The 20550-nt window shown below is 45.9% G+C and overlaps 3 protein-coding genes and 1 long non-coding RNA gene across 5 annotated transcripts; 2 read left to right on the plus strand and 2 right to left on the minus strand.

Moving 5' to 3' along the window:
• Positions 1-85: 85 nt before the first annotated feature.
• LOC117837204 (uncharacterized) lies at positions 86-5438 on the minus strand. Its single transcript, XR_004636265.2, has 2 exons — positions 3875-5438; positions 86-495 (listed from the first exon to the last, which is right to left on the minus strand). It is a non-coding gene; the product is annotated as an uncharacterized lncRNA (long non-coding RNA).
• Positions 5439-6028: 590 nt separating this feature from the next.
• On the plus strand, positions 6029-8690 carry LOC117837892 (guanosine deaminase). Its single transcript, XM_034717699.2, has 5 exons — positions 6029-6210; positions 7236-7295; positions 7460-7650; positions 8184-8288; positions 8371-8690. The coding sequence occupies exons 1-5, from the start codon at positions 6195-6197 to the stop codon at positions 8557-8559; spliced, it is 561 nt and encodes a 186-aa protein (XP_034573590.1). The 5' UTR covers positions 6029-6194; the 3' UTR covers positions 8560-8690.
• A 1042-nt stretch (positions 8691-9732) lies between these two features.
• On the minus strand, positions 9733-13787 carry LOC117837891 (probable polygalacturonase). Of its 2 annotated transcripts, none has more exons than XM_034717697.2 (7): positions 13370-13787; positions 13100-13272; positions 11922-12239; positions 11554-11674; positions 11289-11463; positions 11122-11192; positions 9733-10672 (listed from the first exon to the last, which is right to left on the minus strand). In XM_034717697.2, the coding sequence occupies exons 2-7, from the start codon at positions 13115-13117 to the stop codon at positions 9948-9950; spliced, it is 1428 nt and encodes a 475-aa protein (XP_034573588.1). In that variant the 5' UTR covers positions 13118-13272; positions 13370-13787; the 3' UTR covers positions 9733-9947. The 2 variants fall into 2 exon arrangements, with proteins under 2 accessions (XP_034573588.1, XP_034573589.1); XM_034717698.2 differs by having other exon boundaries at positions 13348-13787.
• Positions 13788-17249: 3462 nt separating this feature from the next.
• On the plus strand, positions 17250-20054 carry LOC117839152 (probable RNA 3'-terminal phosphate cyclase-like protein). The gene is made up of 6 exons (XM_034719419.2): positions 17250-17558; positions 17666-17815; positions 18320-18501; positions 18580-18755; positions 18877-19087; positions 19534-20054. Exons 1-6 carry the CDS (start codon positions 17354-17356, stop codon positions 19741-19743), a joined length of 1134 nt encoding a protein of 377 aa, XP_034575310.1. The 5' UTR covers positions 17250-17353; the 3' UTR covers positions 19744-20054.
• Positions 20055-20550: the final 496 nt, after the last annotated feature.

Below are 20550 nucleotides of genomic sequence, written 5' to 3' on the forward strand. Positions count from 1 at the left end.
ACTTCTTTAGTCCTTTGGCACCTACCAAATTTCATCATGTGTTCTAAATTTTTAAACCAACAATGCACATCATTAAGCACAAGCATTACATGAGAAATAATTACATTATCTGTATCAATAATCTGTGATAAATAGCTAAAATTTGCACCAATATTCATAATATTGACCTCCCATCCACACATTCACAATAATTTGATATAGAATAAGGAAGAAGAGTCCAGTTCATGTTAGAGTTAAAAATAAAGCTAATCTATGGCGTATGGTTGACTCCATCCGACAAGCTTGTTGGCCCGATCCTCTGCAAATGTGGCTCTTATATCCGCAGTGCCAGTTAGATCAACAGTAAGCAATATGGAGAAGTTAGAAAATATGGTCTAACAAGACCTTAGCATTGGAATTTCAAGTGCTCAGTAGGCTATCAAATATGAACCCCCACTTTCAACATCCTGCCATGATTATTTGCCATGCTAGATTATCCTTGTATCTTAATTGCAGCTGCAAAGAAGATGGAATGATATGGTATGATCAGGGTATTCACAAAGATAATGTATAGAAGGATGGCATAGCTAAAAAGAAGGCTAGAAGAATAATAATTTAGAGGTCCATCCTAACCAGTAAAGCAAGCACTTAGTTAAAAAACAGAATACGAGCATGAATGATAAAATAATAAAATAAATATGTTGCAGATAATATATATGATATGAGATTATTTTCACTTTGTGTCCTGTTTCAACATTTCTGCAAAAAGATATACACACTAAGAACCGCTATACAGAGCTACTCAGGCTGCTCCCTGGGGTGAGAAAACTAAATCTGATACATTTTCATTTGCGTGTTACATAATATTACATGCATAAATATTGATATCACAAAATGGTGGATTTGGGGATGAGATATTTCTTCACTGTAATGGTGATGTGCAACTAAACAAAGTCATGGTTGATAAAGTAAATTGATTAACAAAGATCTAACAAAGCATGTCTGCACTGCAAGCTTCACAAAAATTACACATGATCAGTAATTCCAACGACTTTGGTACTGAGCCTAATAATAGAAGGTTCTTGTACAGGAAAATAGTATTAGCAACCAAGTAAATGTTGACACTTCCCAACTAACAAAAATTTCACAAAAAATCTGGTAGCAAAGCATACTATGGGGAACCTAGCTTAGAAACAAGGAGCCCGTGATCTTCAATAGGTGAATCAAGATGCTATTGAGAACTGAAACACAAGAACAAATTATCCTCATCTAGATCCAAGAATTTCTAGATCCGGTACAGCGGAAAAGAATTCAAGCAAATTGAGGGAACAAATAGCGACAGATGGGGGAAGAAGACCAACTTAGATGGAGCTCATCTGCCAGTCGGTGCAGATGATGCAGCTGCTGAGGCAATTCTCGAAGGTGGAGGTGATAGCTGTGGGTGCCCTTGCTCCCTCGTGGAGGAGGAGACTGAGGTGGAGACACCGGTGGATGCGGACGGGGACGAGTTGGAGTCGTCATCGTGCAGGATCAAGGAGCCGGCGGTGGCAGCACACAACCTCGCGTCGCGTCAGGGAGAAGAGTGGGAGCGGATGAGACGACGAGGAACAGACGCCCGATAGGTCGAGGTGGGGCGTGTCTGCCCCGAGGCAAATGCGGGGGCGGGCTGGAGAGGCCCATCACGGACGCTTCCAAACGTCGGGGAAATTTGACCCGTTGCCAATTTTCTGCGTGGGCTTCTAGCCCGGGGAAAGTACGGGGATCCCGTGGGGATTTGAATTCCCAAAGTGACCCTTAGTGGTAGTAGGCGCCGTGCCGTTTAAATGTGCGTGGTGATTGTACTTTGTAACATCTCGTGTAGGAGCAACCTCATTCACTTTGACCTCCTTTTTATACCGTGTGAGATGCTTGCTTCATTGCTTTTGCGTGTGATCATGTCGGATCGCATCACTCGCTCGCATGTGCCCCTCTTTATTGGATCAAAGTTTTTTTTTGAAGGGGGGTCAAAGATAATTGCTCTACTTTTTTTTAAAGAATTGGCATTACTAGCGAATCAGATCTACAGTATTGCATTCCTATAGTCAATTGACCCAATCCAATAGAACTGGAGAATCAGTAGTTATATGCATTAAAAAATACAGCAGATGCCAAATGCATTCAATTTTTTTGGATATTGTGCCATCGTGCTCCCTATTACCCCTATGAACCGACACATTGCATGAACTTCCTAACAGATTGCGCTATATGCCCAAGGGGCCGACTAAATAGAGGGGGCGAGCGAACGAGCCGAGGACTCACGAGGAACTGGTAGATGCTGAGGCTTGCGTCGACGGCGATGACGCGGCCGCGGTAGTCCTCCACCCGTCGCTGCACCGTGTGCTCCGCCAGCAGCTTCGTCAAGCCCTAGAGCGCGCCACGAAGCTGTTACATCGAGAGCTGGAGGGCGAAATCGCAACGTGAACCACCAGACGCCTGGAGGAGGGTACCTTGATTCCCATGGTGGTGGTCGCGGTGGCAGTGACCAACGGCGACGGAGGAGCACCAAAGCGCAGCCAGGCGGCGGCGAATCCCCCACTCGTAGTTTCCCACCTCGGGAGCCGGGAGAGGAGAGTTGGAGTGGATAAAATCAGGATCGTGGGCTATGGTTTTTTTTTTGGCTTTTTGATAATGAAATAGAAGTTTTTAGGCTGTGTGCAGCTGCAGCCTCTCCAATGGACTTCCATCTTCCGTTTCTGATATCTGGCCCATCTCGACGTAGAACTCCCTTTTCATTTTTTTTAGCATAACCTCCCTTTTTCTTGATTATAGCATGTTAATATAAACTGTATATACAAACCATTATTTCACAATATCTCTGTTTTCTATAAATCGAGTCTATTTATGCCACGCAAGCCATGTAGGATTAGCTGATCCCACCCTCTGCATTTGCAGTTCTATGAAGATCGCTTGTCGCTTGGTGTTGGTCACTTGGTCTTCGTAAGCTTCCGTGCTTGTCCATTTGTAACTTTATTCACAGCTGAAAGCTGATTGTCGTGAGGCCAATGTAGTCATGTGGAGAAGTTGGTGTGAAAGCAAGACTCTGTAAGCTCATGCAAGAACATGTGCTTGCAGGTAGCGAGTACATATTCTTAAGCTAGGATGGAGATGGAGATAAGGTTAGCCCCACGAGTTGCACGGAACCAGTTATTGGTAGTAGGTGCCGTGCCAGGGGCGGAGCTAGAAAATATCGTCGCTGATGTCAGTGGAGAGTACTAACTCCGATAAGTCCATAGATTATACTAATTAAAAATAAATGATGATAATTGGTTCTGCTCGCTTCTGCTTTTTGGATAGCTGCAGCTGCGGCTGCAAGCTACAGCATGCAGGCTTAAACACTCCCTTCCCATTCTATCCGGCTGGTTAGCTGCATTTTGTTGTAGTTCTTGCTGGCCATCGTAGCTGAGCTGTAGCGCAAGCTCAGCTCAAAAAATCACTATCGAATAGGTAGATATTGTGAGATTAGAAGGGCTTACAATAATGTTTACCTTCTGCAATTATAATTTCTCTCTACGATTATGACCATCCATTTTGTGATCATGATCGCTAGAAATTCTTGTTCCACAAAGCATATAATACAATCATTCATAAATTCATCGATTACGTAATGAGTTAGCAAAATTCTTACTCCCTTACCTAGCATTTGCTGTTGCTAAAAAAAGAATAGATCGAAAAAGCAAGCAAGCTCTTCCCGTTTCCACGTGTTTCTGACTTCAGAACACTAGTAGCTAACAGATTGATACAACAAAATTTCAGACTTTAGAAATTGAGTTGGGGTAACAAAATCCCTAATCAATTCAACACGTCAAGTAAACAAATCACACTAGAGAATTGGGGCTTTCGTTGGGATAATCAGTACCTGAACTGAGACCACACGTTGGTCTTGAGATTGGCCTAGGAGTCTAGGACGAATGGGAGGAGGAGCTGCCAGACCGTTGCCACGGTGCCGCCGTGCGGCTGCGCGACGCAAGGCGTTGAGATGCCGATGTGAGATTGGAAAGGAAACGTCGTTGCCGTCGGACTGCCTTTATGGTGTGGGCTGTTGCTAATTGAGATTAAAGGCTACATGGATGTCAACAGATTAAATAATGGGCTGGGCGCTTGGTTGCTGGGCTGCCGGTGTCACCTGATGAACAAATGGGTACGAGCAACTTCAAAAGTTTTCTAAAAGTTATTGCTCAAAACTATGTATTGGGAACTTTTTCAAAAAATATTTCCTCCGAAAATATATTAACCCACAACAGATCGCTAATAACTAACCTTCAATATTTCAAAACAGGCCATATCATCGTAATTAGACCTAGCTCGACATCTCCCTGTTCTCTCCCTATCTTATTCTTTTTTCTTCTTCCTCAAGCCAAAGATTTCTTTTCCTCCAGCCGAAGAAGAACCGACAGAGCGAGCTCCTCCTTCGACTCGTCGTCGTCCTCGCTGCTCTTGCTCCTTGTCAGCCAGCGTGATTAGCAGCTACTCCTAGCGTGGCCAGCGGTGCCTGCCCGGCCTGGCGGCCTCTGTGCCTCTCTGCCTCTGTGCCGGCAGCCGGCCCGCTGTAGGAGTCAGGGCGGAGCCGGAGGGCCGCCTCGCGTCGGCCGCCGCACGTTGGTTGGCTTGTCGGGTCCGTTCGGTGCACCATCGACGCCCCTCTCGCCGGCCGCTCTGCACGGCTCTGCAACTTCGGCACTAGCCCACAAGCCTGCTCCTCCTCCTCCTGAAACTTCCGCCCCGGCTCGTAGGTCTATTTTCCAACTGAATTCATGCGCACGCGTACATGCATGGCTCGGTGATCTGCTGCAATAAGGGATGGGCGCCAGTCGGCGATGGGAGTTCAATTGGAGTTTGTAACACTGCTTGACGTGCGTATGCGGGTACGCGCACGGTGCACGGTCGTCGCTCGGTTGGTGAGGCCACCACCTACACTGCTGGTAGGAAGAGGGATGGCACGAGCACTCCTCCTTGTCTCTGTCCGTTGCAGACGCGCAGTAGCCTCTGCTGAATAAATGAGCGGAAACTTCAAAATTGGGAGGTGTTTTTAGCGTCCGTGCATTTTTACAGGAAGCATGAGGAAGCTGTTGGAGGTAAGTTTTTTCCCTAGATACAATTTTGGAGCAATTTTAAGAGAGCTTTTGAATTTGCTTAGATTACCCCCTCAAGAAAAAAAAGGGTTACGACGAAATCGTCGATGTCAGCTGACACCGACGGTTCAATGTAGCTCCGCCCCTGTGCCGTGCCGTTCATCACATTGCATGTGCCCCCCTCCTTATATTCCCATGGGAATTAAGTTTGTTTTTTGCGTAGGTCAAATAAAGAAATTGGCTCTACGATCTTTCCTTTTTTTTTAATCAATTGGCATCACTAGCGAGATCGAATCAGCATCTACAGTAGTGCGTTCCTACAATCAATTGGCCCCAATAGGCAGGATGCGAGATCAATTAGCGCAGGGCACGCATGGATTATGATCAACAGAAGTTACACCCACACTCTAGTTTTATGTCAAAGTGTGAACGCATCAGACGACCAGACGGCAGAGTACGAGTGGGTGTTGCGTGGATCACGTGCGTGCGCTGCGAAGCTTCTGCTCTGATGCACGGTGGCACAGCCTTTCACGTTCGTACAGGGGAGAGGCGTACAGCAAAAGCGCCCGTGATAACACACGCTACGGTCGTGGACCGGGTCCACCGGCAGCTCCAATGGCAAGCCTTGTACCCTTCCCCCCTCCCAGCCCGTTGCCTGCCAGCGTGCCGTCGGCGACTCGCCGGCTCACGCGCTCACGCCTCGCCGGCTCGCCGCCTGCGCCGCACGCCCGAGCGGCGACTGCTCGGAGGCCTACAGCCACGAGCGCCCCCGGATCACGGAGGACGCGGTCCAGGCTCCACCACCCCGGTCGCGTCACCCTGGCGGCCCGCCACCACTTTCCCTTTCCGCTTTCCGTCCGCACAAAGGTCGCGGCGCGGGCCCCACTCATGTCCGGGTCCACGCGTAAGGGACTCGGCTCCTCCCGTATTTATACGCCAAGCAGGGGTCGCAGGCCACCCACGCAGACACGGCAGACCCGCCCGCGACGCATCTCTCCCTCTCTTCCTTCTCCGTCAGCCGAGCGGCATCCACATCTGTGCCCCCGCAAAAGTTGCGGGAAATCTCGGTCGGCTTCGCTCCCGCTCCCGCTCCCGCACCCCGGCGCCATGGAGGAAGCCAAGGGTACGTCTGCCGCATGGTTGATGCTAGCTTGCTGGGCTAAGTTACGCGATTGCGGTTTCTTTGGGGTGTTGTGCTGAAGGAGGGAATTCGGGATCCAGGAAGTGTGGAAACCTTGGGTCACGGGCTGGTGTTGTCGATGAGCGTTGAGGGGATTTAGTCTTTGGTGGGAGGAGGGTGGATTCCGGGTTTCTGATTCTGGATGTGTCGTGATTGAAGCAGGAAGTTGCAAAATTGGTGTTTGCCGCGTGATGGGCCGGGGCTTGAGTCTTCCGGTGAAAAGAAAGAGTGGAATTTGAGAGGTTCCGCGAGCTTTTGTGGTATAATGGGGGCGTTCCTTCTTCTGTTCAGGCACTACTCTGTTCATCGGGGGGCTCAATTCTTCTTTTCTTGTCACCTAATACATGCTCAGCCTGAAAAATGCCTCTTTTCCACTCACTACGGTCAGCACACTTGCTTAGTCTTGTTATTTCTGTGTAGGATAATCATAATGTACTCGTTCTAGCAAACTATCATGCTGGTAAATGCGAAAAACAGAGCTCTACATTCACAAGTTCTGAATTGCAGTACCGGTAATGTAGCATAGGTTTTGCGTGGGACTATCTTTATGAGAACTTGTGTACCTGCACACTATTGACTCTTGAGCAGCTAAGCTAGCAGGGATTGCCTTGGTGTTCTCCCTTTCTGGTACAACCATACAATCTACCTCACCACCTGGTGATTGTACAGTTTTGATCTGCCTCAGCAATAATATTTACTGTCAATTTGTTTTCCTGCTGTGGAATAGTGGAATGCCGTGCTAAAATAATCTGTGACTCTATATGCACCATTTTCCTTCGTGGCCTTGGTGTGTAGGTACTTACCTTCAAAATCATCTTGCCTGCTTGTGTAATAATCTGGTTGCTATTTCCGTCATTGACGGGCTGATGGCTGAATAGTATATTCTAGCTAGGAGTTGTTCCTTTTCGACTACACTAATTCTTAGTTAACTTAGATGGTTCATAAATCATTTTCTCACTTTATTGTAGTTGTGGAGTCGAAGGACGGAACCATCTCAGTTGCTTCTGCATTTGCTGGTCATCAGGAAGGTAACATTGTAGTTTCCTCATCAACTAGACTCTCTATTGAATGGCATGGCATGGCACTCACAGTTACAATCAATTAGATCTATGCATTCCTGCATTTATTGTACACTACCAATTTAGCACTTTCAGGAACTACCTGCTTACTTGAGCTTTGGTGCATCAAACAGCTGTACAGGACAGAGACCACAAGTTTTTATCAAAGGCAGTCGAAGAAGCATACCGAGGAGTTGACTGTGGAGACGGAGGCCCGTTTGGTGCAGTTGTTGTCCGCAATGATGAAGTTGTAGTTAGTTGTCATAACATGGTTTTGAAGCACACCGATCCAACCGCGCATGCTGAAGTAACAGCAATAAGAGAGGTAGGGTGCTCTAATTCAGGCCTCAAAATCCAAATATGAGGACTGTTGACCCTCCAATTGGACTCCCCTTCTATGCTTTTGGTGTTAGCACCATGTTGTGCTTGTAGTAAGTTAAAAGCCACTCTTGTCAAAAAAATAAGTTAAAAGCCACGTTCACATACATACATTAAGTTTGCTGGACTCAAATTTAGTGGTAGTAACTTAGATGACTCTGCTGTTGAATCAGTTAAAGCAAAACAAATTGATAGCTGAAAATTGTGTAGATTCCTGTGAAAAGTTACCAAAGTGATAGGTCAAAGACTAGTTCACAAAAAAACAAATCACAGTAGATCGTATAGACAATTAGATGTACAAGTATAACAGATGTTTTCAAGATCACTGGATAAAAAACGACAATGTCAGGTCTGCCTGAGCCTTACTTCTGTGACCATACAATGCTTTCATAGTGCTTGTTGCATTATTCATTTGTTTCTTTGTATAGCTTGGATAATCCGATATCCTTCTCATATAAAAATGTTTCTTTTGTATGCTAGGCTTGCAAAAAGCTTGGAAAAATTGAGCTGTCGGATTGTGAAATTTACGCGTCCTGTGAACCATGCCCAATGTGTTTTGGTGCTGTTCATCTTTCCCGGATTAAGGTCTGTTTCTTTTCTTGTTCTTCATATGTTAGAATAGTTAGTAAATTACTAATTAATAATCTTGTTCCATGCTGTACTGCAGAGGCTGGTGTATGGAGCCAAGGCTGAAGCTGCTATTGCCATTGGGTTTGATGATTTCATTGCTGATGCTCTCAGAGGAACTGGGTACTACCAGAAGTCCAACATGGAAATAAAGCAGGCAGATGGAAATGGAGCCCTGATTGCGGAACAAGTCTTTGAGAAGACTAAAGAGAAGTTCCAAATGTACTGATAAATTATTGGTTGATTTAACATTCCGATAGGCCTCTGATGCTCAAAATGAATAATGCAACTTTCGGTATCATGTCATTTGTGGGCTGTGAAACTGTCAATTTGAATATATTTGATTTCTCATTGTGCTTCGATTTCTGACAAGCAAGAACTCTGTCATTCCTTGTCCTTATTCACTGAGCAATTCATTTTTAATTTAGTTGATTGCGTTCTTCCTGTCAAGATTTTACTTGATTGAGTTGTTTCATTGGGCACATTGCCATTCCCATGGAAATGAACACAGGAACTTTAACGAGTTCTGTTAAAATGGTTTGCCAGCTTGCTCCTGGAATTTTCTTCGGTTTCTGATTTTTTTCTAAGCTCTCCTCCAATACTTAAAATCATGCATTACTTGCCATTGTTTGCTACTAAAAGCACATGGTGGCGTGTTGTTCGTACTGGAAAAAGATTTATTTTCTTGTATCTTTTAATCTACATCTGAAATGTAAATTAGTTTTGCCTTTATGTTCGCAACGAGACTCTGAAGCATACATACCACATTCACATATAGAAAATGGAAACAAATCTGTCAAGGTACCAGTCAACTGAAGTCCTTCTGCAGAAATAGCAAGCACATCTTACCTATACTTATGTCTTCCGCCTGCGTCTCTTGAAAAAAAACAGAGATAAAGCAGGCAGATGGAAATGGATCCCCTGATCGCTGAACAAGTATTTGAGAAGACTAAATAGAAGTTCCAAATATACTGATACAAGGAAATAATACTTGACAGGATAATCTAACGTTGTGATAGCCCTCTGATCAAAAAGAATAAGACTACTGGTATTTGTGATGAGCCACCTGTCAATTTGAATACATTGGATTTCTCTATGCTTCCATTTCCGACAAACAAGAAACTGGAATCATTGTTCAGTTAACGATCAATTTATAATTTACCTGATGATTGTCTTCCTAACTCACACTGTATATTTTGCTAGATCGTGAGATATTTCCTTTGGGCGCATTGCTGTTCCCACAAAAATGAACACAAAACTATGACAATCATAGGGCCCTTCAAATGGTTTTGGCAATCATGCATTCGCTGCCACGATACTCAGTGTGCATAAAAACTCCCTGGTCCTAAGTTGATCGTAGAAGATAAATTTATTGCATCTTTTCTAACTTAATATTCAAAAATAAGGCTCTGAAACGTACCGATCACATTCACATATCAAAAATGGTAACAAAACAGGCAAGCTGCACCAACAGTCATCTCATCTCGACAGATATATACAAGGACCAAGCAGCACTCTAAGCACAAATAATCGCAAGAATCAGATATACATGACTAACAGGACTCATCACAGGAAGGAAATCCCTTCGCAACGATAGCAAGCACATCTCTACCTACACTAAAATGAAGCCAACTTCAGAAAAGGACTTAGAAATTGGCTGGTGCTCGACTTATGTCTTGGTGCCTGCACACGCATTGCTGAAGAAGTGCTGCCATCATAGCAAACTGGCGTCTGCCTACAGTTGCTTCTAAGCTGTTCGCATGATTCTGGGATCACGGAGTTTGAATACCCTTCAATAAGCGAACAATTCCATGGATGTAGAGATTGCACACTGAGGGAAACATTGGACAGGCAAATGCTGCTGAAGTTATCCCCCTGAATTCCCTCCAATATGCCAGCAACACCAATGTTGATACCAACAACATCCTTAATTGTAATATTGCTTATCATGGGGAGAGCATTCCTGTCATATTTGTCATCAGGATGTTCACCATAATTTCCAGTGATCCTGATGGCCATTGAAACGTTCTCCATGCTCACATCTGCTATGTACACATTCTTCACGTAGCCTCCACGCCCTGGGGCTGTCTTGATTCTGATCCCGTGCAAGGAGTTGACGATGCGGAGGCCCTCTGCCCGAACTTCTGATATGCCACCTGACATCTCACTTCCGAAGGCAATCCCTGCACCACCCCTTGTCTCTCCAGTGATGTTGCTTATGCTGATATTGGAGCTTGGTTGAGCAAGTGAAATGCCATACTCATCCCACCCGCTTTTAATGACAATAACATCATCACCATTTCTGACATAACAATGATTGATGCAGACATTCGTGGACGAGTCTGGATGGTTTGGAAATGTTTATTAGTACCATAGGTGCAAATATGATAAATGATTTTGCAGTGCCAAAATAAGTTGAAAACAAGCATATTTTTTGCATCAACCTCTTAACTACTGGTTTATAATAAATTTGGAGGACTTGGATAAATTCAAATTTCAAGCAAAGATCTCAGGTTTAATGCATATAGAAACTACCAGCCACATCCTATAATAGTTCGTGCTTATGTCATTTACTATCTTTAGTACTATGTGACAACAATCTGAAGACTAAAAATATGCTATCACTTCACTAAACAATAGCTTGCATATATTCAGCAATCTGTTTTTGGCAACAATAGTTTCCGAGTGCAGAGCTAAATGAAGAAAGGGAGCAAACATGTGGAACATTATAAATAAGAGGATAAAGTTAGACATAAAGGGAGTAGCAAATAATTAAAAAGTGTCATATTACCTGGATCAATGCCGTCAGTGTTCGGTGAATTCAAAGGCGCTAGGATTGTGACATGCTGGACAAGCACTTGGCTGTTTATTTAGCAAAAACACTCCAGATAATATAATTGTATTGTGAATGAATTCTTATGTTTTAATAGAAAGCAAGTGGCTATCTAGAAAACCAACCTGCAATATACAGGGTGGATATTCCAAAACGGCGAGTTCTTGAAGGTTAGATTAGATATGACAACATTGGTAGAGTACATCAACTCAACAAGATGTGGCCTAGTATAATTCAGTGTGTGGTTGTGGAACCAGCCCCACCAAGTAGCTCCTTGACCATCAATGGTACCATTAGCACCTGTTCAAGAGCACGGACAGTTAACGTACAGGAAAGCTAATTGAATAATATTTGAAGAAGACGGGTGATGCAACTACAGTAATTACTAACCAGTTATGATTACATCTGTCAGATGTGATCCAAAAATCAGACTCTGGTGCCTTTTTCCAGGAAGCTCTCTACCTCGCCCATAGGATGGAAGAGGATCAACAACTGGCCAATCAGATGAATCCTGAAGAAGTCAATGACTAACCAGTTATAGCAAAAGTATATTCGGCAGTAAAGTTGGTATTCAATGAGAAAACAAAAGATTTCTAAGCTTTTAAGGAAACTGATTTTTTTAGCATCATGTAAATGGCTTTCCATTGTTCCCCAGAAGAAAATTTGATCACAATAAGATTCAGAAATATAAGTTTGTCTTACTCATGTGCATATCGTAATAAACAGAAGACTCAAGCAAAATCTGAAAGTCATCTCACCAGTGATCCAATTATTACTGCATCCTTATCCAGTGACAAAGTGAGGTGGCTGATAAGACCAAAACTCCCTGTTAGCCACTTTCCTGCAGGCACAAAGAGCTGTGCGCCACCCTTGTCCGCAAACGAATTGAGATAGAAGATTGCATTCTGGAATGCTTTTGTATTGAGAGTCACACCATCCCCAACGGCGCCAAATTCAGTTATTGTGACACTGTGAGGTCGATATACATTTGGCGACATTTCTTTGCAGTAAATGCCAGATACAGTGGACCATTGAGTCTCAACCACAGTTGTGAAAACCAGAAGGACTTGAAATAACTAGCAGAAACTCCAAACAAAAAATAAAATCAGTAGCCATCATGCATATCCTGCTAATAATTAGCACCGCCATTAAATAAAACAGATAACACACCGCCATTAACTAAAACCGATAACATGAAGAAATTTTCATCTGTGAACACACATAATAGTACAAATTGACCAGAATTATGCAGTTGAAAACAAAATTCTACTTGAATTTATTGGATTTATAGCATCAGAATGCTCCACGAAGCTGAACAGGGCCACCTCACTTACGGTAGCCTGCCTTCTCTCGTTTTATGTATTGATATATATTCTCCTCGCGATGCGTCCAAAATATAGTAGGCAATATGAACTGTTAGCTCAATGCCAGTGCAATACATTCATTAAAGGTGATTTGTGCAATTGTGGATCAAGGTGACACTAGGGATGATACTAACTTCGACTGCAGCATTCTGTCAATTATCCAGTTGAGGACGGAACATGATCCCGATATTGGAAAACAACATCTCAACCAAGTGATAGGGAAAACAGTAGGAACACGAGCCTCGAAATGTTGAGTTAGTGCAACATGACTAAATATGATGGACCATATGCCAATGCCACCAAAGGTCGAGCAGGAATGCAGGATCGATCCATCACGATACCACTACCTTAGGCCATTCGGCAATGCCGTTACATACGGAGAAAAAAAAAAGGAAATCCCAACAACAAAGACACCTATAGCTCTCGGATCAACACCGGCATTCGGCAAGAGCAGAGAGGGCAATGGCGTTCTTGGACTCGCATCACCGGAACTCCCGCAACGACATCCATCCGTTCTCCCCCGAGAGATGAAGAAACCAGTACGAGAGTAAACAGTAGGAATTGGCACTCACAGATGCAGATCTCCTCATCTTCCCCGGCGTGATCTTTGCTCCTCGTCCGGAATCCGGAGGCCCTCCTCACTGCCCGCCTCCCCCACGCCTCTTAACTCCGGTCAAGACAAGAGACGGGCGCGCCTTTAATGCGGCACGCCGCCGTGCGTGGCCCGCCTGCGACTGCGCGAAAACTGCAACAACAACAACCAGCCCCATCAAGAAAGATAGAGAGAGAGCGAGAGAGAGGTGGGAAACAGTGGGCGTACGGATCAGGGGCGATCCACCCACCAGGAAAACTGGAAAAGTCGACGCGCAGGTCGATCGCCAGACTGGGATCAACGACGCCCTCTCTTCTCCTCCCCTCGGCCCTCTCCTCCTGGCTCGCGGAGGGTGGGAGGGAGAGAGGGAGGGAGGAGAGGGTGGAAGAGAAGGGAGTAGCCGGGGTGGAGTGAGTGAGGGTGGGAGAGTGGGAGCAGAGTCGAGTGCAGGGGAAAAGGGGGCAGGGACCCAATCATGCCACGGTGTGCAGTGCAGGGGCGGCGTGGGCGGCTGACTCCATTGGGACCGGGGTGTGCCCCATCGCGGCAGTCCTGCTCTTGGACGGTGCTGCCGCTGGTGATGGTGGTGGAGGAGGAGGAGGAGGACCGGGGCAGCAGAGCCTCCCCGCCGGGTCAAAGCAGAGCCGAGCCGCCGAACAGGGGAGGGGATGCCATATATCGCGGGCCGGTTTGTTGAGCCGGGAGGAGACGAGAAGAGGGGGGTGTGTGTCTGTCTGGTCTCCCCTCTCTGACCGTCTGGGCCCACAAACAGGGAGCCCAACCAAAGCCCATCCCATGCTGCCGTAGCCTGGGCTTCTGGTACGAAGGTGGGGCCCGCGCGTCAGTTTCTGCCGGGTGTGGTCCAACGGGCCGAGCGGGATGTGCGCCGCGTCAGCTCGGCAGCCAACAACCCTTGGGTTTGGTTAGTTGGTGAGCGGTGGTGATCAGGAATCCCCTCTCTGGATCCCAACGGCACCAGAGTCCAAAACGGCTCGCCAGCATCCGGCGTTGTTTTGCCGCCTGATTAGTGATTACGGCAACGGCTCGATCCTAAGAAATCTCCAGGCCAGACAAACTGTTCTTTGTGCTGTCCTTTTGTTGCGCGAGTGCTTTTTAGCAAGATGTTCAGGCTAACTAGCTCGTCTGCGGTTTCTTGCAGCAATTGTTCTTTTCGACAGCTGGTAATTGGTGCTTTTCAATCATTCGTGACAGTGTCAGTGTCTGATCAGCTGCTGCTGCTGCTGTGGAGCGTAGCTGCCTTCTCTGACCTGGAGTGGAGGGCATGGCAATGAGCATCCTCAGCTAACAGGATTCGACACTAATGATTGACATCGCTGCCGTTACCTGGCAGAAGCCTGTGTCGCCTGCGTGTCGTTCCACATCTTCGTCGTCGTCCCCTGGGTCGTATGCAATGTGCAGTAGTGTATCTATACCATACGCGCACACGAAACCACTAGACCGTTCAGAAGAGAAAGGGACGGCAGATGCAGGTAGCACGCCTGCAATTTAATTGACTGCTTGCTTATCACAAAAATACAAGGGAGAGAGACAAAAATGTGCAAGTAGAACTTTGTCTAGTGTGTTTGTATGGACATGCTGCATCGCTGCAGGCAAAGGCAAACCTCACGTAGGAACAGTGAAAGATTCATGGGTCTTTGCCACCTTCTTGTTCTTGGCATTCCAACCGATGCCGTCCGGCACCCGTGTCGTCTCACATCGCAAAGGCAAACGAAAACAGATGCCTGCCCCTGTCTCTGATCCTCCAATTTCCAAGTCGATGTCTGACAGGCAGGCTCAAAAGGCGCTCATCTGACTGCCCAAGTGTTTGGATATACACAGTTTTAGTAGGCAAATGCATGCCTGTGTCAAGCCAAAGGCTCTGAAACTTTTGCGATTGGAAGCAGCACCACCACCAGCTGAGCTGACCGGCAGGCAGCGGCAACGGCAGGGCCCCAGGGCGAGCGCACGCGGGCGTCTGAGGCAGGCGGAACCAGCCTTGCCGGCCGGCTGATTATAATTAAGCTGCGCATTGGCCATTATGCTAACAGCAAGGGTCCTTTTCCTGTGTACTCCAAAGTACTGCCGGTAATCAATCGGCATTAACGCATGCAGCAACAAAGTTAAGTACCAGTAGCCTTAAAGGTAAAGAGTTGTTAAATACTACAGCGAGGTTGACACTTTGTTAATGATGGAGATCAACAGTGAGAGATCTGGCATTATTGTAAACTTCTATCGTAAGAATTGTTGCCTGTCTGTGACCTACCTTGCAAGACTACACAACAGCAGACAAAGAGGTAGGCTCCACGGATTAACCAACATGATTGATTGCATGCATCTCGAAGTAATTGGAAAGATTAGGAGAAGGGCAATGATTGAAGTGGAAAGAAAGGTCTAGTGCGTGCATGGAGTATATTCAGCCGTTGGCCGATCATGTAGCATGGGCGGATCACAATTCCTTGTGGATGAGGCAACGGCACATGAAGCTCGATTTCAGATCTTGCCAAGAACGCTCGTCAAGTTTGGATTTTGTTCCGCAGGTATGGGTGCCGGCAGACAGGCAGCAGCAACCCACGCACTGAAATAGTCGCATTATTCATTCATTGTGACTGGGAGGCGTTGGATTTCAGATCAAGGTAGAAGGGTTACGCAATCCCTGCATTCAGATGCTGAAAGAATCCAATGCAACCTGCAAGGAATGCTGTAGCCCCGTCTAATTCATTAGTAGGTCTAGCTCTTGTTCTCAGGTATCTTTGTCCTTCTGCATGTGTGAGTGTATTAGCTTGTGCATCTATGCATGTTACTACACTGAATCGGTTGAATTCCCTCTCTTTCTGCACCTGCACCGGCAAAATGCTACGGCCAATCAGCCATAGCAATGCTCCAATTATCTGCATGCATTTTCAGTGGTCACCAATGATTCTGAATTTATGATGCTAGGAGCTATCCTACTGCTATAGCCTATAGGATCAGGGGCACCTGCATGATATCTGTTTCCGCAGCAGCAGCTGCATGTGTTCGGAAAGATGTCAGCCCAAATGACAGGATCCAAAAAGAATTATATAACATGCCCAATCACAATCAGCTCATATGTTTGAGTCAAGATGGTAAAATAAATTGCTCTAGAGCTAGCCTCATGGACTGGTGCGATCTGCCTCACTGCCTGTGCGCGCTGTGCCGGGGCATTTGGAAGAGCAGAACATGAACAACCCATGTGAAGAAACATCAAAGTTACTGAATGCTGTACTGGGAACGGCTTGCGTGTGTTGCGAGGAAATGGCAAAAACGTACTCTGCCTGCAGATCACCAAATTCGCTATGCTTGCCGTGGTGCTGTGTAAGGGCCAGATGCTGTCAATCTACTCTTGCCATGTGCCATGAAGTTACTGCGTCCTCTTCTCTCTCTGTCTCTCTGGCTGGGGACTGTTGGAGCTGGAATGGTTGGAATCGGAATTCATAAAGTGCCATCCAATTACACACTGACTGAATCACTGAATGCCTTTGGCCCCATACCTCTGGGCTCTCTGGCTCGGGGTTTGCAGTTTGCTGGGAAAGAACACTGGAACATGGGAGGCGTCTGCGATATGGTAAGGTCCAAGCGCCCAGCCTCGGATCCATGCAGGCTCTGGCTGCTGAAAAGAGCAGTGTGTCTTCCATTTCCCGTGCCTTTCTGCAGAAGCAGGCGACTCGTGAGCAGCAATGCCACTTTAGTCTTTAGAATGTGATGTCTGAGATCCTGTACATTGGTAGTCCATATTGCCATGTAGCCAAAGTGCTGCTTGTACTAACTCGTAGTCATTATACCATGCTATACAAAAAAAGCACCAGTTCTACGTTTGGTAGCTGTATTTCTGATTTTTTTTTTAAAAAAAATCATACTAAATTCTAAATGATTTAGTATGATTTTATGTAGGTTGACTTCCAATGCAAATACGACATCGATCTCAAAATTCCCTTTCGAAAAACATCGATCTGAAAATTTCCCAGCGATTTTGGTCCATGTGCAGTTGGGCAGTTCATTGTCTTTGCGGGCCTGGGCTACATGGGCCATTAGTTAAGGCCCAGGAGGTTGCCTAGTTGGACTAATAATTCAGTCTCCGCGACCGTTCCTCCTCAATTCCCCAAGCTGCGGCCCAGCCTCGCCGGCGCGCGCAAAAACCCTAACCCTCCGCGCCTCCGCCTCCATCTCCGCCGCGCGACGGCAACCACCCGCGAGGAGCACAAAGGCCGGAGTCGAGATGGAGAGAAAAAAGAGCCGGCGCCTCTCCGGCAGCCGCCACCTCCGGCAGCGGCTGGTGCTGGCGACGCTCACCTCCACCACCATCACCATCGAGGACATTCGCTCCGGGGACGCCGCGCCGGGGCTCCGCCCTCACGAGGTCTCCCTCCTCCACCTCCTCGAAAAGATCTCCGACCGCCATGATATCGACATCAACGAGACAGGCATGGACTTCCTCCCACGAGCTTTGCTTGTGCTGTGCGGCCCGCCTTTGGGTTTTGACACGGGGTACCGATGCTTACGGTTCTGTGGTGCTTGTGTGCGTTTCCAGGAACAAAGGTGAGGTACCACCCGGGGAAGATTCTCGGGGGGAAGGGCCTTGAGCACGACTGCGGGGTGCACCGGGGGATCGGCTACTTCCTCGAGCCGCTCATACTGCTCGGCCTCTTCGCAAGGGTGCCCATATCGATTCGGCTCAAAGGTGAGCGCTTTGCTTGTTTGTGCTACTGTTCAAGTGTTAGGCCAAATGAATTGCCGTAAGGAATTTGGTGCGTGGTAATTCTTTCTGGATGAATTTATTTGAGTTTGTAGTTGATGCCGATGGAAGCAGTTCGTTGGGATTTCATTGAATTGGTTGAAATTTGGCTGGTTGTAAAATAATAAATTCACATATTATGGGTAACGTAGGAGGCATCCCTATTTTCACCCAGGGGTCTTAATTACCACTGCTTAGCTTTCAATTCGCCTTTGACCATCAAATTAAGTGTGAATAACCCGTCCTCCTGTCTTTGAAACAAGGGGCGCTTTGTCAGGCTGTTGGTTGAGATCCTTGTGCTAATTCTTTTGGCACTTGGGGATGACCTGCTTAATGCTGTCAATTGTTAAAACAAATACTAGCCAATACTGCACATAATGACTTATCCTTTTCTCAAGGATGGCTATACCATCTATTATTTCAAAGTCTGAATTGGTGCCCTGCTTTTAGGAATCACTAATGATACAAAGGACCCTTCTGTGGATACTTTCCGGATGACAACCTTGCATATGCTCAAGCATTTTGGTGTTCCTCTGGAGGGTTTGGAGCTAAGGATTGATAGCCGAGGATCTCCTCCTCTTGGTGGTGGTGAAGTGTTTCTCCGGGTTCCCAATATAAATGGCACATTGACGGTGTGTTTCATTTTGATTTCCCATTGATTGTATGTCAATTCTCCTGACATTGACATCTGATGCTAAGTACCTTCACAGGCAGCAAACTGGGTTGATGAAGGTATGGTGAAGAGGATAAGGGGTGTTTCATTCTCTACCAGAGTATCTCCACAGATTGAAAACCGCATTATTTATGCTGCGCGTGGAATCTTCAATCGCTTCATTCCTGATGTTCATATATTCACTGATCATAGATCTGGTTCTGCTGGTGGGAGGTATTTTTCCAATCCTATTGAATATTGATAACAGCACTATTTCCTGAACGCTGATACCTCTTGTGACTCGGCAAGACAGCAATTTGCTACTTCTTTTAAACTTTTGTTCAACGTGTGGCAGGTCACCAGGCTATGGTGTATCATTAGTTGCTGAGACCACCACAGGCTGCCTGCTCTCTGTAGATGCCACTGTGAGTTATCCTAGTGTTGACGAAATGAATGAAGAATCTGAGAAGCCAGAGCTAATGTCTCCGGAGGATCTTGGTGTCCAAGCGGCATCAATGCTACTAGAAGAGGTGGCTCAAGGAGGGGTTGTTGACTCTACACATCAGGTCTGGGTTTTGATACATGTTTTCTCATTGATTCAGCATTTAATCAGCCTAGGTCTTCCTGATGGTTTACTTCTTGTTATATAGTACATACACACCTCTGTTATGCTTGACGACCACCTATATTTTGTTATGTGGTCGCTGAAGCTTAGATAGGTCTATGCAGCATTTGTTTGTTCTTTTGGCCAGTTTGTGTCTAGCAAAGCATCCTAAAGTTCTACATCTGGCCTGTTAATAATGGGATGTAGAAAACATTCTTGAACAATCTACTTTATTTCATAAATTGATGCCCACTCTTGAACTGACCGTGTGTACATTTATCATTTATGATTGATGTCATGACTGCTCGTCTTTAACTAATCTTATTTATCCTTGTCATTTTTCATGCATTAGAAATTTACAGAACAATTTGTTTGGTGATATAACATTTCTCTTGTAAATGCTTGCAGGGCCTCCTATTTATACTGTGTGCTTTGTGCCCACCTGATGTATCAAAGGTTCGTGTTGGACAGTTGACACCATATGGTATTGAAACGCTTCGAAACATCAGAGATTTTCTTGGTGTCAAGTTTGTTATCAGTCCTGATCCCAATTCGGAGACCGTTATTCTAAAATGTGTCGGAGCGGGAGTGACGAATCTTTCCCGGAAGATTCAATAAGCAACAGCATCATGAATCTCATCAAAGATTGAGGATGCAGCAAGAGGTTACTATGAGACTCTGTGTAACTGCAAAACAGTAATGAGTTATCCTAGCTTCTGCTGAATTTTTCGAGGTGCATGATAGGTCTTGCTCTCTGATGTAATTTTGATCTGAGCTGGTGGTGCTAGAATGGATTTGTCTGATCATAATTCCTGTACGCTCAACACATTTCTGTATCACATTGTTTTAGTCCAGTAACCGTTTCAGTTTCTATTTGCTGAGACATGCTGACAAATACGAATGAAAGAGATGCAAACGTCCGGAGGCAACATGTTGGTATTAGCATGCGAATTTGATTTGATTTTACTGTCCTGGGAATTCTGAATATCAGTAGGCAGGTAGCAATTAATTGTAGGAAGGAGACTTTTGGTCCCGGTTCCTCTAGGCCCGCCGGCACTGTCAGGGTTCAGTGGCGAACTGGCGATTACAGATTTACAGGCCACTCTTGTGGCATTGTAAAGTCCAGTGGGTAGCATCATGGAAGTGAGAATGCGAGATCAATCATAAGGAATCATATCATTACGCCAGACCAAGCATGGTCCATAGACAAGGAACTTACCTACTACATGCGTGGCGAAGCACCATTCAGATTCAGATTCAGCTCATCCCAGCTCTACCGGAGCTTAGGGACGAGGCGTGTTGATACTGAGCTTTTGGGGACAGTTTCTCAGGAAAAAGCTCAGCTGACTTTGTCAGGTTTCAGCAAGAACAACATATTGACAGGCAACTCTTGTCTGATAAAAAAGGTCCATTGGTCAAGGCGCA

The sequence above is a fragment of the Setaria viridis genome, chromosome 9 (assembly GCF_005286985.2).
Source record: "Setaria viridis chromosome 9, Setaria_viridis_v4.0, whole genome shotgun sequence".
NCBI lineage: Eukaryota > Viridiplantae > Streptophyta > Magnoliopsida > Poales > Poaceae > Setaria > Setaria viridis.